The sequence below is a fragment of the Haliotis asinina genome, chromosome 5, assembly GCF_037392515.1.
Source record: "Haliotis asinina isolate JCU_RB_2024 chromosome 5, JCU_Hal_asi_v2, whole genome shotgun sequence".
NCBI lineage: Eukaryota > Metazoa > Mollusca > Gastropoda > Lepetellida > Haliotidae > Haliotis > Haliotis asinina.
The window spans coordinates 47,561,024-47,577,226 of NC_090284.1; the positions used below are offsets into that span (position 1 = coordinate 47,561,024).

At 36.2% G+C, this 16,203-nt stretch overlaps 1 protein-coding gene across 1 annotated transcript; it reads right to left on the reverse strand.

The window, feature by feature from the left end:
• Nucleotides 1-4,016: 4,016 nt before the first annotated feature.
• On the reverse strand, nt 4,017-15,827 carry LOC137284643 (ubiquitin-conjugating enzyme E2 D4-like). The gene is made up of 6 exons (XM_067816533.1): nt 15,717-15,827; nt 10,221-10,287; nt 8,551-8,582; nt 8,168-8,245; nt 7,555-7,660; nt 4,017-6,334 (listed from the first exon to the last, which is right to left on the reverse strand). The coding sequence occupies exons 1-6, from the start codon at nt 15,738-15,740 to the stop codon at nt 6,189-6,191; spliced, it is 453 nt and encodes a 150-aa protein (XP_067672634.1). The 5' UTR covers nt 15,741-15,827; the 3' UTR covers nt 4,017-6,188.
• Between the last annotated feature and the right edge of the window lie 376 nt (nt 15,828-16,203).

Below are 16,203 nucleotides of genomic sequence, written 5' to 3' on the forward strand. Positions count from 1 at the left end.
ATTGGGCATTTAAGAGCAGGAACATTCTCTGTAGATGAAAAAATATATCTATACACTTGTATTGCATCTTATCATTTGCACTTCTACATCCCTATATATTTTCAGTAAATCTTAAACAGCTTCATATTAAGAATGAAATATTCTTCCAAAGTCATCAGATGCGCACAGGTATTACACATCATGAAACAAGGAACTCCTGCTTACCAAACACACAACACAAAATGGTATAATATGACAATACATTTGTCTAACACTGCACATTGTTTGCCCACTGTTTACACGAAAGATAAGAGGATACATCCCCAACTACAAATTCCAAAGTCACTGCCAGAGCACAGTGTGTCTTGTTTAATGGTTCATCTAATGATAAAAGATGCACATACATTGAAAGCAACATGAAAGAATTGTGATTAAACAGATCACTACATCAGTATAAACAAATGTAAAAGAACAATGTGTCCACTGTTCACAAATGTTTTGTTCTAGTGCCCTTGGTCAAATATTTATTTATAGAACTTGTGTATAGCATGATTTCATCACTGTCCCCATAATCTAAACACACTGAATAGAAGTCCTGAATTTTCAGGATGGAATAAAATTTTCAATTACAATCACCACTCCTACTTATTGGAATAGGCCTTGACCATCACTTATAAATTCCATAAAAAGTAGACTTCAAATAAAAGAAATATATTCATGTACATACAATTTTCAGTGGGCTGTCAGTACTGTTTCTGGTCTTACTTAGCAATATCCAAGCTATGGCACCAGAGTGTAGATGATCAAATCTGGGCCAGACAAACCAGCGGTTGATAATAGGAGCAACGATCCACATATGATGACACATTAGTCTATGAACATGGTTACCATCCATGGCCAGTGTCTGCTGATGGGTATCAATTCTAACCCCAAAACAGTTGTAAGATGCAGTGAACAAGCATATGTTCATTCAGTAACTGACAGCCACAGATGTGTTAGAACCTGCAAACATACTTGTGACAACTGACATTCCACAATGAGCACCCTGCATCCCTATACTACATAGTAAGTTTTGACACTAACACCTACAAAACCGAAAGCTACTCCAGTTCACTTACTGTGGAGTTATGCCCCTTGAATTGAATGCATTTCCATAAACTGGCAACTAAATTCGCAAGCAAGCAAAAGTGATCTGTGAATAAATATCAACAAATACAATAAACAACAAATATAAAAGCACCATTGTCAATCATCACAGAACTACAAACACTGTTTAAAGCTACAGTGCCAAAAGTATGTCACTCTTAAAAACATTTTGAATAAAACACCATCTATCATGTCTACCACTCTTGATTTCATGCTCAATATAGTTTGGATGAATAATCCATAGCATTTCAAACCCACACAAAATAGGTACAAATTCACCCATGTTTATGTCAAAATAAAAAACGTGCGCTCACACAAAATGTTAGCTCACAAATTATGTTTGTTTCAACTTGGACCTGAACATTAAATCTTTTCATTCTAATGACCATTATAAAATTAAATTAGTTATTGGGATAAAAAGCAAACAAGTATAGAATTGTTTACCTCTTTGTATACACTCAAATAATCCATTGCTGATGATAAGACAATCAATTGTTACAACAGTATAGTGTTTATGAACACATCAACTTGACTTCAATCTTTGCAAATTTTCACAAGCATTTAAATGTAACAGTTTGACTTATTTGTTCTTCTCACCATTCTTCCCAGCATCTCAGTGACTTTGGTTATTTGGGCTCTTGTTTACTAAATTACAGCATCTTTCACCACTTATTTTCTTCACAATCTTAAAGAAATCCCTTGAAGGTGTACATGCTGCAACTGCTGCAAGCAATTGTTATGATAGTTGTGTACACAGAAGTACTGAACGGCATCTTTGTGCAAATTGGTGTTGGTGAGTGTTAATAAAATCTTGAATCATCCACACAAAGTAACATTATCAAATAATCACAGAATCATTAATATGAGCCATGTGTAAATTGCATGAAAATAAAGACAAAGATATTTGACAGTCTTTCTTGATTAATACTGCAAATAGGTCGTAAAAGTTGACCCTCTGGACAAAAGCTTATTTGGCTTCAGGATATTGGGCTGTTTAATTGCTGTGTGTGCAGTACACATCAACAACATAAGATTAACTTGGGGTCAAATTTTCGTTGATTAGAATGCCTGTGTCAGATAGGTTGAATTTTGACTCTGCCTATCTTTCTCGTAAATTTGTACCTGAATTAATACCTGTTCACTTAATGACACAAATATTAATACTGCAATATTGATATTTTTGGCCTGAATTTATGAAGGGGACATCAGGAATATCACACATATTTCTAACTGGCAGGAAGGATGGCATTGGTACAGTGATCAATACTTGATACAAGATCTTTTAAGCATTACAAGACTTACACAAAAATAAAAGATATAAATAATTTGTCAAGAGTAATATATACCTCCCTGTTACCTCATTCATATGTTGTAACATTTGTCTGATTACCCTGTGGATTAATTAAAACCACAAACATTAACAATCAATACTAGTCTTAAAGGCGATCTGGCCGAACTGCCACTGTAGACAATCTGCTGTTCAAAGCTTTCAGTAATCTTTACTTTGAGAATACTTTTGAAGCACTACAGGACTGGGAACAAATAATACTGAGGTCAAAGTGTCAATAGAAAACTAGATACATACAGAGTAGAGTCTTCAGATCTATATGTATATGTACACACACATATATTTACACAAGAAATGTACAGGCAAAGTATAGCTCTGGTCAATACAAAAACAGATTTCTGAAAATGATGAAAGAACTGAACATTCCCATCAGTTTGAATATCCATTCAGTATGTTTCAAGTGTCTTCTAAATACGCTACTGACACAAAATTCATGGGCTCACCTATTCACACAAACATGGCCCAACACTGACAACGGCTACTAAACAGCTTAGCCTTGCAAATTCTTCAAAGGGTAGATGATAACCTTCTAAGTGCACACAATCCCAGTATGTTTACACCACCAAGTAACAAATATGTTTCACTTTGTATAATATTTTCAATGACATATCCCTTTCCCAAATTTCTGTTACCTCTCTTGAACATGCATATCTTTGAGAATTGTATTATTTGAGCTTGCAACTTGACAACCATATATGAATAATCTTTCTGTGAAACATCAGTGTTTTGTAAAAGACTTACAATACAAACCAAACTAAAGTATCCAGTCACAACAAATTATTAAATTTTCATACCCAGCAAATTACTTTTAAACATCAAACCACACCTCCTTTTCATATCACAATAAGCATTCTCCTCCACTGGATTACCAAGCACTGAAATATACCCTCAATACTGTTCACAACGGCCCTCATTCTTCATATAAGTCAAATCAACAGTTTACAGTTTGAGAAAATTGTACATAAAAATTGAAATCCAGCCTTACTGTATTAAAAGTTGTTTTTTTATGACAATCTTTGCTAAATTATTCTGACCTTGTAAATATACCTTGGCTATTCTTCACTTCACTATATGTGAGAAGTAGTAGTATTTACTACACACAGCATGCACACTTTGCCTATAGGTATGGAATGTACAGGGCTCATATCACTCAATGTGGAACAATCAAACACGGGTCACAAACTTAATAGAAAACTCATTTTGTGATGAGGCTGAAAATGCAAACTTGGCCAAAAAGCAAGAACGCATTGAAAACTTACCTGCTCTTTTTAACATAAACCTTGACTCTTCATTTCCCAGGCTTGACAAGAAATCACATAAACATATAATCACCTCAGACCAAAGAGTGATAAATGTCCACATGAAAAGATAGAAATGTGCAAGTGTGTGGAGAACATCGTACTGCTGAAACTCACCTCAAGACCACACACACTAAGATATGACTTGGCTTGATACTGATCAAGTTGGCAAACTAACTGGTCATTATGTCCGACATAAGAAGCCTTAGCTCCCTTAAAACAACCAGTATCAGAGATGTGCATACTTTTACTTGGTCGTCATATCACAGAAGCAGACAAAACGGTATGTGTATGAACTTATATGTATAGTAAGCTTCTTGAACTTATGTTGTGTGTAGATTTTTCAACACAGGATTCTGTATAATTTGAATGATTGCTATTTTCAGATAATCTGTACATTGTCACATGACCATAACCAACAGCCTCATTCTGGTTAAAATATAATGGCCCCAACTGTGCAAGCTGGATGTATTAGCAACTGAGTCCAAACAGATTTGATTACATTATTTTTATCACTTTTCACAGAGATTTTTTCACCTGTAGGTCATTTTACAATATGGAAGATTTTAACCTAACACTGGATCTTCCTAGCACATCAGTGAAACCTGAAATAACCCCAGCCCCAGGACTTCTACTTTCAATAATAATAAAACTTCCTTCCATACACAAAGAAACCACTTGCAGGTTGTTTTTCAAAATTCATATCCACAGCTAAAAAGGAAAGATTTGATCTTGAACAATGAAGAACAAAGCATAACAGAATTATCATAGAATTACAAAGAAAGGTCTCCATGGATACAGTCTAAAAACAACAAATCTAAAAACATTTCCTTCAAAATCAGATCGAAGAAAATAGTCAAAACTGTGCCCAGAGTGAAGAATACTTGTGAGAGATCTAACAGTTTGAACACATGTAACATTTTACATGCCATACAAAACAGATACGTTCACATAAAAAAAACCAACAGACTATAAATCATGGTATCAATTTCAAGTGTCGTAGTATCTAACAAGGAAAATCACAAAAAATATAAACAGGATCTGAGTCACAGTTGAAATCTGCAAGGGCAGTTGAGGTCATATTTGTTCATATCATTCTCAGTAAACTTCAGAATGAGTGAGCTGGGGTTTAAGCCGCTTTTACCAATATTCCAACAATATCATGTTGGGGGAACGCCAGAAATGGGCTTCAAACATTGTACCCATGTGGGGAATCAAACCCTGGGGGCTTCAGTGTGACAAGTAGATTCTTTAACCATTAGGCCACCCCATCACCCCACTAAACTTCATACTCGACATCAGATGCTTCACACATTGCACCCATGTGGGGAATCAAACCCTGGGGCTTCAGTGTGACAAGTGGATGCTTTAACCATTAGGCCACCCCATCACCCCACTAAACTTCAGACTCGACATCAGATGCTTCAAACAACAATGTGTAACACAACCGTAAACAAAGTGACTAGAGCAAAACAAATCAAACATTGTCAGCGTTATGCCTACAGTTAGTTTACAATGACCATGCAAAACCATTTTTTTGAATTACTTTGGCACTATATACAAACGTACTGTCTACATAAGAAACACTGGTGCCTCAAAACAAGCCGGTGATATTTTCAAAGAAAAATGCAGATTGTATACTGCTCAACAAAAACAAAATATTGTCTCATGTCAAAGTCAAAAGAAGCACATTCTACATACATAAATACAACATATCATAGACTCAAATACAGAATAAACTTGGTTCTAGTCTATGCCTCCACTGGCTAAACAAACATGCACCAGAGGAGAATTATCTGATTTGATCAGTTCTACATATCCTCACAAGAGATTTGCATTTATGAGCTTAGAATTTCCCAATACAAGGTCAGAACTTTTCAACTTTAAATCAATTCTCAAACAATCATTGTAAAATTGAAATCTCTTTCAACAGCTAAAAAAACTTCAAAAAATCCTTGTAAAATTGGAATCTCTTTCAACAGTTAAAACAAATTCGTGCACTAACTTCTCATAACTCAATGTCGAGAACCAGTAGTTGTTAAACATGATAAGTTCATTTCAGGTAATATATTTCAAAAGTAGGAATACCAAAGGGGTGACGGCAAAACTGAACTTGGAAAAAGGCAAATATTCCACCAGTTCACAGAATACTTAATCATTACACAGAAATAAGAGCATGCATGTCAGCATAATCACCCATTCCTGCAACAGTATACAAAATATTTCTACAAATCCACAAATGATTCTTTCAAATAGTAAAGGCTAACACATCAATCAGACATGATGTACACTGAGTGACTGGAAAGTGTGCGTGCTTTCAATCAATATCCCATCTTCAAAAACGTTGTTGTAAACTGTTTCGGACAGACTTGAGTCCTTGACTTCTGACAATACTAAACTCCTGAGCTCCACAGACATCAATAGCCTCGAGCATATTTCATTGTCCATTCTTTCGCTGTCTTGTTATATTTTTTCCGGTCAACTTTATAGACCTTCGCCACTTCAGGAACCAAAGGGTCATCAGGGTTGGGGTCAGTCAGCAGGGATATGATGGATAATAAAACTGAAGTAAAACACAAAAAAACATGACAATAACAAGAGACACTCTGTCAGTTTTGTGTAAAGGGTTTGAAAAAGCATAGATTCATGTTGATGGCAGCGAGCGTGTGTATTAGGCTTTACAGAATCAGTGTTTTTGTTCCCATAAAAATTTACAAGGTCACTTGACAGATGATATTCATATTGATACAATTGAATATTTCAACTTTCAGAGTCTACTCTTAATGCTACGTAGCCTATTTGACAAATAAATTACTATCAATTACCCATAAACATGATAATCATAAACATTCCTACAATAAACATGATAATCAACAACATTCCTACAATATCCAGGAGGGTGCAGAAATGGGCTTCACTATATAAATGTTCATAGAGTGATTGAGTGTTTTTCAACGCTGCACTCAGCAATACTCCAGCTATATGGCAGCTGTCTGCAAATAATCAATTCTGGACCAGACAATTCAGTGACCAACATCATGTGGAACAATCAATGCAACTGGGATACACTGACATGTGTCAGTCAACTCTGTGGGGCTGACCTGTTAGTTGCCTCTTACGACAAGCATGGGTTGCTGAAGACCTAAACTACTGTGAATCTTCAAGGGTCAAGTACAAATATGTGACGAAGGAAGGGAGTGGTATATAAATCTAAAACATGTTTTAATCCAACACTGGTTAATCAAAACTGTTCAGGACATACAGAAAAATTAAATTGAACCAATAACAGATGAGGGTATCTACAACCAGGTAACAACACTACTAAACCTGACCATTCCATCCTCATGACCAGACTGTGATAGCAATCATGGTTGTTGGTTGGTTTGTTCGTTAAGACCGCACTGAGCGATATTCCAGCTATATGACAGCTGTTTGTAACTAATTGAGTCAGGACCAGATAATCCAGTGATCAAAAGCATGAGCATTGATCTAAAAAAATGATATGTCATTATGTGTGTCAATCAAGCAAGCAAGTCTGACCACATGATCCCTTTAGTTGCCTCTTACAACAAACATCTGCATGCATGAATACTTGAAATCCCTCCTTTCACTTAAATCATTATCTTCAAATTTAACAGTAGTGAAGAGAAAACTGTGTTGTGTTAATAAGTCAGAGTCACAGTGTCTAAATAAGACTGCCTATGTCCCTTGTATGCAAGACAGGTGCTCTCTGCTGTACTATGTGAAGTGCTTGACCCAAAATAATTCAATCATTATATCTACCTTTTGATACTGTTAGAGCTGGAGACCACTGTGACCTGAGTATATCTAGACAGATACTTCCGTTACTGTTTATGTTAGGATGGTAGATTTTTGTTAAAAATGCAAGCTGAAAAAGACAATGAATTACACATGAATACATTTATTCCTTCATTTATGTGTACTTCATTCATGACAAAACGTATTTTAACTTATGAAAGAAAATAAAAATGCACTTGAAGACATTATACTGCAACATTTTTGACAATATTAAACATGACAATGATCTGAACAAAACTTTCTGAAGATATATACTTAAGAACCAACATTTGAAGATTGAAAACAGCATCAAGACTATCCCCAGCCACTGCAACATTGTAACAAGTAAATTGTCAATCTACAAAATGCTTCATGTCCTAGTCCACTTACCATCTGCTTTACACAATATTTTAATCATAAAAATTGTACTTTGAGACAGAACACTATAGGTTCAAAATTGTTGTTGTTACACCAAAGTCGTAATGGCTCACACCTGCAATCTCTACCTGTACAGCTAAAAGTTATGAGCTATTTACCTCGATGATCATCATCAGTACTTGGCAAGATGCTCAGATGTACATGTTACTATAGTGATTACCTTAGGAGGCTTAAAGGGGTAGTCTGTTGGAAACTGGATCGAGAGGCTGAACACTCCACCATCATATGGACTGTCCTCCTACAACCAATATGTATATGAAAGGGCACATTTGCAAGAAAACATGTTCATACGCATTCAAAATTGGCTCAAAAATAGAAGCTAACATACAAAAATGAGTGGCTTTCAACATGCTTAAGTGAATCAAAATTTCCTTTCTTCTCCCCTGATTTCTTTGAGAAGTTGATATGAGTGATTCAGCATCTCTTGTGAGTCAATGTGACAAAAACAATTCTTACATAATGTTTAGGCATCACTTGCATGTGTTCCAAACTGACAAAAGAAAGTAACAAATGGTACAAGCTCAAGACAGATTATCAACTTACTGGACCCTGTATAACTGCCTGCCAGCGATATACTGAAACAGTAAAGTAACATTACACAATACACGATAACCAGTGATATGCAACATAATAAAAGAAAAAGTGGTTGATAACATGATCATGATTAATGTTGTATTGCTTACACAAAATCAGACAGGTGATATATCAATGAAATCTCATATTAGTGACAGATCTTGCAAACATAACCCTGCATATATTGAAGATCCTGTCTGTCTGAAGATCCTTATACCTCTAACATTGATTCTCCTACATTAAATAGTATATCACCATAAATTCTGATAAATACCCTTATACCTAACATTGATTCTCCAGCATAAAATAGTGTATCACCATAAATACTGATAAATACCCTGGACTAAACTGTTACCACAGTTTCTTTGCAGTAGTGATGACAATAGCCTTATAACCCCTAATGCTAATCACACATTTCTTCTCAACGATTAACATCATTAATTATGGAAATTTCATGAGACAGCAATTCATGTGTCATGTAATTTGGACTGGGTTTCAGTGAGCAGCAGTGATAGTGAATAAGAGCATGGATATACCTAGGTACTAAACAACAGCGAAGGCAAGCTGCATTTGAAATCTTGTGATCTGGTTCTGTGACATTTCCTGAGTGTGTCATCTTGCTCCACAAGCATCCATCAGTGTTCATGCTTTCAGCCACTGATATTGTTGCTGACATTTCATTATGTACAGACTGCTATGACCTACATGGAATACTGCTGACTGTCAGTGTCATACCAAACAAATAAATTTTCATATCAGCTAAAGGGTAGGGTTGCACTGAAAACAGCATGAGGCAAATATAGTATCTACCATGAATGTAGGGAAACAAACGCATCTATTTATTTATGGAAACTGTATGTTTAATACATATGAATTGCATTAACAAACTCAGAAAAATAACACAATTTATCATACTGCATGGTTTACACAGAGGCTATGTTTCATATCTTGTTCTCGTTTTGATAGATAACACATGACTTCCTACTATTAAAAGAGAGACAAAAACCAACAAAAAAAACAAAAAAAACTTTTTTTTTCAAAGAGCCATAAACATTTGGCCCCAATAACACACAGCTGTAGTTGTTAAAGAAGGATGGACTTATATTTTCACTAGCGACAGGGTTCTGTATGTCTGGACTATGCTGATGGTAATGTAAGTCATGTTACAAGATAAGGCTGGATGACAGTGTCTAAACTAACATGCATTTACAACCTTTATCATCATAAAACTACTGCAAGTGTGTATACTGCACTATGCTTTGTTTGCAAAAAGGAGTTTTACAACACAGAAATGTGCATTCAGCATGTTCAGCATTTACAGATTTTAAGAATGGAAACACAAAACAATATATAAACAGATCACCAAAAGGATGTTTAATATAATTTATTTGACTAGATTCTTGGCAAGAAACAAAGTTCCTGACACCAAAGCAATTCTTCAACCTTACAGTACACAACAGTTCTTTACACTACCTACAGGATTATCACATTTCATGTCAAGAGCAGTGAGATTAGTAATTGGAGGGGGACCTCTAGATTCGTAGTTTAGTAAGTAAAAACCCTGCTCACTTAACTTTACAGATTTACAGCCACCACATAACCAATAGTGATGCAATCTGAAAGTTGGTACATAAACTCACAGTCAGTCCCATCTTCTGCACCTGCTGAACAGCCAGCTGGAGGGTCTTTCTCAAAATCCATAAGTTCCTGCAATTGTGAAGAAAGGGGGTAAAGAGGAGAGAGAGGAGGTGGTTTAGTAGAGATGCCAGAGATGAGATCTACCTATCACTAAAATTACTGTAATACACAAGAAAATAATTTGTATGACAAAACCATGTTAACACACTGAACAAACAGCTGTTGTAAAGTACTTCACAATCATAACTGGGGATGCCAGGATACACCGATAGTTTTTCTAAGACAATACAATTATCGATACATTCAAAACTGTATTGATATTTAGCTTTGAAAGTATCTGTATAAACATGTTTATATATCGCTTACAAAAACATTTTGCAATTGTATCATGCTTTTGGATGTAATGAGAGTTATGAATGATTACTTTTCATGCACGAAGATGAGAAATTAAAACTTTAAATCTCAGAGAACAAAAAATGTGGGTCTTTTCATGGACAACTACAAAATGTGAAACATAAATGTTCAAAATGGAACTAAATTTATGCAATAATGTCGTGATAAAAGGTATTGTGATACATATTGAATCGTGACATGAGTATCGTGATACATATCGATACATGAAATGTACGTATCATGATATCCTTCATTAAAACTGTCTGCAAAAACATTTGTGCCTGATGCAGTGAGGACTTGTTTTTCACCACAATCAAATAGATTCAAATACATTTACATTAGAGCTGGGACGGTAATCCGGATACCTGGGATGGGTGTGTAATCAGGTAATGAGTTAGACCTGGGTACCTGTCTAAGTACCCTGCCCCATTATGATTATTTGACTGTTGTATTAGATTAAACAATATACTATGTTATTTTTTTCGTGATTAAATTGTAGTATTGTTGTTGAAGATACAGTCACCTCTCTCTAATATAGTACCTGGTTAACGTATTGAAAAACTAGCCTCCAAGCTGAAGAACATAACATTTCTTGCAAATTTGATGTCATAAAAGGCGAATATTCTTGTTGTAAGAGGCACCTAACAGGATCAGGTGGTCAGGCTTGCTGACTTGGCTGACACATGTCATTGGTTCTCAATTGTTCAGGTCGATGCTCATGCTGTTGATCACTGGATTGTCTGGTCCAGACTTAATTATTTACAGACTATTGGTGAGTGTGATGTAAAACTAAACTCACTCACTCACTCATTCTAACTACACGAACACATTACTTGACAAATGATCAATACAGCCACTTAACAAAGACAACAAACTGACCCAGCAATGATGCAAAAATTATCATCATAATCACGTCTTTCTGCATTAAAAGGTAGGGATGGTAACTTATGTTCCTGATACAGATCTCAGTCACACTGTATCACTGCTATGTAACTGTCAGGAAATGACAGTAGATTCAGGAACTGATTTACAGGCTGCACCTGTGAAGGTAAGCTATTGAAGGGGCAGGTAGTTCTTATTTTCAGGTGGTGTCCAGTGCTGGTAACAGTTTTGCATGGCAGCAATATTGGTGGTGTAAATCTAACATCAAATGAGTCTTGTGTGTTACTGTCAGCATCTGTATGAGATGACTCGAAACGAAACATGAGAACATGTCTGTCTTCGTACTCATAAGATAAATAAATGACCTTGACTACACAATATGTACACAATCTTGTGACAATTCAAGAGATCATGGTGTATTATGTCAAATGTAATGGCAGACAAGTTGATTTTGCCAAGAACATAAACATGATAATGAATTCTTTTAATACAAATGTCAGTTAAAAAGCAACCATCTACCACAACATTCTTTAAGACATTGTACAATGTTCACTTTTCAGGAGGCAGCAAAATTCATCATTAATATCCCACTAACTGCCAATAAAGAATCATCTCCTGTCGTTGCCAGCAACAAGATTGTTGATAACATGGTGCAGACAATATTTTGATAACAAAGACCTACTATCTCACTTGCCTGAACCTGGGGCAGGTAGATGAAAATAATGAATTTGTACCCTATTGACACAAAAGGCTATGTATTGACATAAGAGTGCGTGAGTGAGTTTAGTTTTACTCAGCAATATTCTAACTATATGGCGACTTTCTGTACATAATTGAGTCTGGACCAGACCAACCAGTGATCAACAGCATCAACAGACCACCTGTTCCCATTAGCCACCTCTTACGATAAGCACAATGACCTATTGTGCCAAGCATGGGTTGCTGAAGGCCTATTCTACCCCAGACCTTCGCGGGTCAATTGATGTAAGATGACAACAGAACTGCTACAGCCAGTACAGGTCACTTATGTATTGTTGCCTTACAAATATCTACATGTTTCTGTATTGGTAATCATGTTAATACTAGGCCTACTCATCAATTAAATATTACGTGTACTGTATGAAAACTTGAAAGCTACCCACAAATGAGCAAAGTGTATTTCACTCAAATAGCAGTGCAGAGTTAGTATGAAGCATAGTACAATGTGTATCACAGGTTTATACTAACAGTACTAGTATCACCAATTTTGGACAGGATCAAATTTGCATTTATAACCATGTTTACCTGTCTATGTGTACAATGACAAGTGTGATGTATATACTGTTTTTAGTACTACTGCATCATCCATGTTGGGTTTCAGAGGCAATGAATATGGAACACACCTGAGTGAGTGAGTGAGTTTAGTTTTACGCCGCACTCAGCAATATTCCCACTATATGGCGGCGGTCTGTAAATAATCGAGTCTGGACCAGACAATCCAGTCATCAAAAACATGAGCATCAATCTGCGCAATTGGGAACCGATGACATGTGTCAACCAAGACAGCGAGCCTGACCACCAGATCCTGTTAGTCGCCTCTTATGACAAGCATAGTCGCCCCATCTGAGCTGACATTATACTGAAAGCAAGTCTGCAGTTGACCAGATGCAGTGCTAAGTGCTTATTTGCTCCTTAGTTTTAGTTGCATAAGCACTGGTCACTCTGAACTCTATATTTAGCCATAAGCCATCCACTTTCTCATAAACAGTGTATGAAATAAGCATGATAAGGGCTGTCCAACTGCCTGAGACAGGCTGTATTTCTGATGGACGGTCTTACATTTACAGGCTGCCAGCCTGATGGTCTGTTGAAAATTTCGGATGTTCCATAAATCTGAGTAAATTCACCATATCTTGGCGTCTGGTCTGGTTAAATCCATTTAACAAGTTACCCGTCCAGATGTCTGCCTGTATATTTGGCGTATTTTATACACCATCATAAGACATCCTTTCACAATCTTGAGGACCAGGAACCTCTTTCTCATCCAACTGCTCTTTAAAATCTCTAATGTTATAATCTCTAATGTAACAATCTCCAGAGATTGTTGGAGTCACAGTAAGGGTTAGCAGTGTCACATTTCATCAGCAGGGGGAGAAAAGGCACACTCCTACCATGTTACAGTATGTATTAGGGTACAAGTCCTTTTACCATGTTACAGTATGTATTAGGGTACAAGTCCTTAGGTTTGGCCGGTTTCAGTGCATCAGATATGATCATAATGCAGAAAAAATATGAAACGCATAGATTTTGGCAAGACGATTCAATATGTGGACATTTTAGAAAATGTTCAAAAGTTATAATGCAAGACAAACTGAAGGCAAAATACTATGATTCTAGTAATGCACATCACGGTAAACAATCTACTGCTAATCACCTGGTACAATATATGTCTCATTCCATGGTACTGCGTTGACTGATTAGATTGGCCGATTAGATTAACTCATTATTCCGGCTTATTTTCATTCAGAAAACTGGAGTCCTGCACCCATTGGTAAAGTGAAGTACTGCCACCATATTTTTTCAATATGGCTAATAAAACATGATAAAGATCTATTTGTTTAAAGATCACATATACTCTAGGGGAGGACAAATACATAAATCAGTTATTGGCATTAAAACTACTCATTTTGACACTTAATTACCTTAAATTGACTTTTTCGAGAACAGTGCACAATTCTCTCCTGTGAATGAAATTTCAATCAATTAGAGGGGAGCGTCTCCATGACGTAATTTGTGGTATGTTTATGTGGGGCCCTGAAGAATTCATACACATTTCCCGGGGTAAATTTCCTTGTTTACATGTTTGTCTAAACCTGAAATCATGACAATTTTTGTAAAAATGAAAGCTTTATGCTTTCATAATCTACTGACATCTAATTTTATTACCTGCTTTGCCTAGCTTCAGAATTGCAACTTGTATTCATATACAGTTCTGTCAAAATTGCTTGTTGTCATGATAAAGGTTATAAATTGTTACGTTATAAGCTGTATCATGCAAATTCCTTCTGGTCATGATTCAGATACATATTTAACTATAAGTAGGAAGTACTTTTGATTTTCTAAGTTGATGAAAACGAAGCGTAATCAAACTGATACTTGAACAGACTTTAGCCTGTGATGGGGACTTTAAAAATGGTCGCTCTGTCACGAACATCATGTCATAAAGGTCCTGGGGAAGAATAGGCCTTCAGGAACCGACACTTGCCATAAAAGTCGACTATGCTTGTCGCAAGAGGCGACTAACAGGATCAGGTGGTCAGGCTTGCTGACTTAGTTGATGCATGTCATCGGTTCCCAACTGTGCAGATTGATGCGCATGTTGTTGATCACTAGATTGTCTGGTCCAGACTCAATTATTTACATACCGCCTCCATATAGCCTGAATATTGCTGAGTGCGGCATAAAACTAAACTCACTCATTACACTTTTTATATATACAACTAAGCTGCAAATACTTCCCAACATAACGTCACTTCTGGTTTGCTCACTCTGGTGACAGTTACATGATCTGTCTGTGGTTTTATTGGCAGGCGAGTGAGAGGCAGATGGCATTCTGGCAACTTTTATTCAGTCAGTATTGATTAACCACAAGTTATTTAGGAATGAAACTGGTGATCAGCTTAACACTAACCACAAGATTTTCATATGTAACAGTTAAAAGAGGACAAAAAAACAAAAGTAAATATTTGTTCTTGAAAAATACATATAAGAATATGATGGCGATTAAGTAAATGAACTGACCATAACTGGTAACAGCACAATAATGGTAACATTTTCACCATGACAATATGGTTAGTATCAGCACCAGTAGTTGTAGATGCTTTGTTGCCCTTTCACTGCTGTTGAATTTATGAATATGATATTGAACATAACATTGTGAAAAAGGCAAACAAAAATTCATGACACGTTAGATCAAAAATCGATGAACATTTAGTATTTATAGTACAAATATTTCGGCTAGAAATCAAGTGTATTCGGTTTGAGCGGCGACTTATATGTAAACACTGGTTGTTGGATTCTGTGAATAGAACAAGATTTCGTTTCGTTTTGTTGTTGAAATGACATTAGGATGGGACTTGTTTGTCAGGCATCGGGGGAAAAAATGATCACCGTCTTTTCCCTTGTTGTTCAACATGTGTCTACTTGGACTACGTTCCTTTACCCATAAATATGAGGACGGTTACCTTTTTAATTCGTTTCAAAGCCATTTTCTTCAGTTTTCACAGAATATAGCGTCAAGGTTTTCAGACAACTGCAGCTGATTCACTTGTCCAGCGTATGAATATATCACTCACGGTGCTTCTTTCTTAACGGTTCATATTAAAGAAGAAATACCATTCCGCTTCTCCAGTGTACCCTACAGATAGTACTCATGTATAGATAGTGATTTACTGTGACATTTGTTAAAATACACAAGGCGAAATCAATTCCTAATTTTGGCACTATATTTCTTCGCGAAAAAAGTTCCGCCATGCAGAAGTAAACGTGCGATCTTTCTTTCGTTTTGACAACTAAATGCGTATTGTATGTACGCTTCAATGGATTTCTGGATATACAATTTCGTTGTGGTCACTTTGTTCACACTTAATTTTCATACGTTTTGCACGGTCACTTAATATACCTTCAGGGAAAGGGGGTAGGGGAGTTGTGCACACCCCTGCACACACCCAC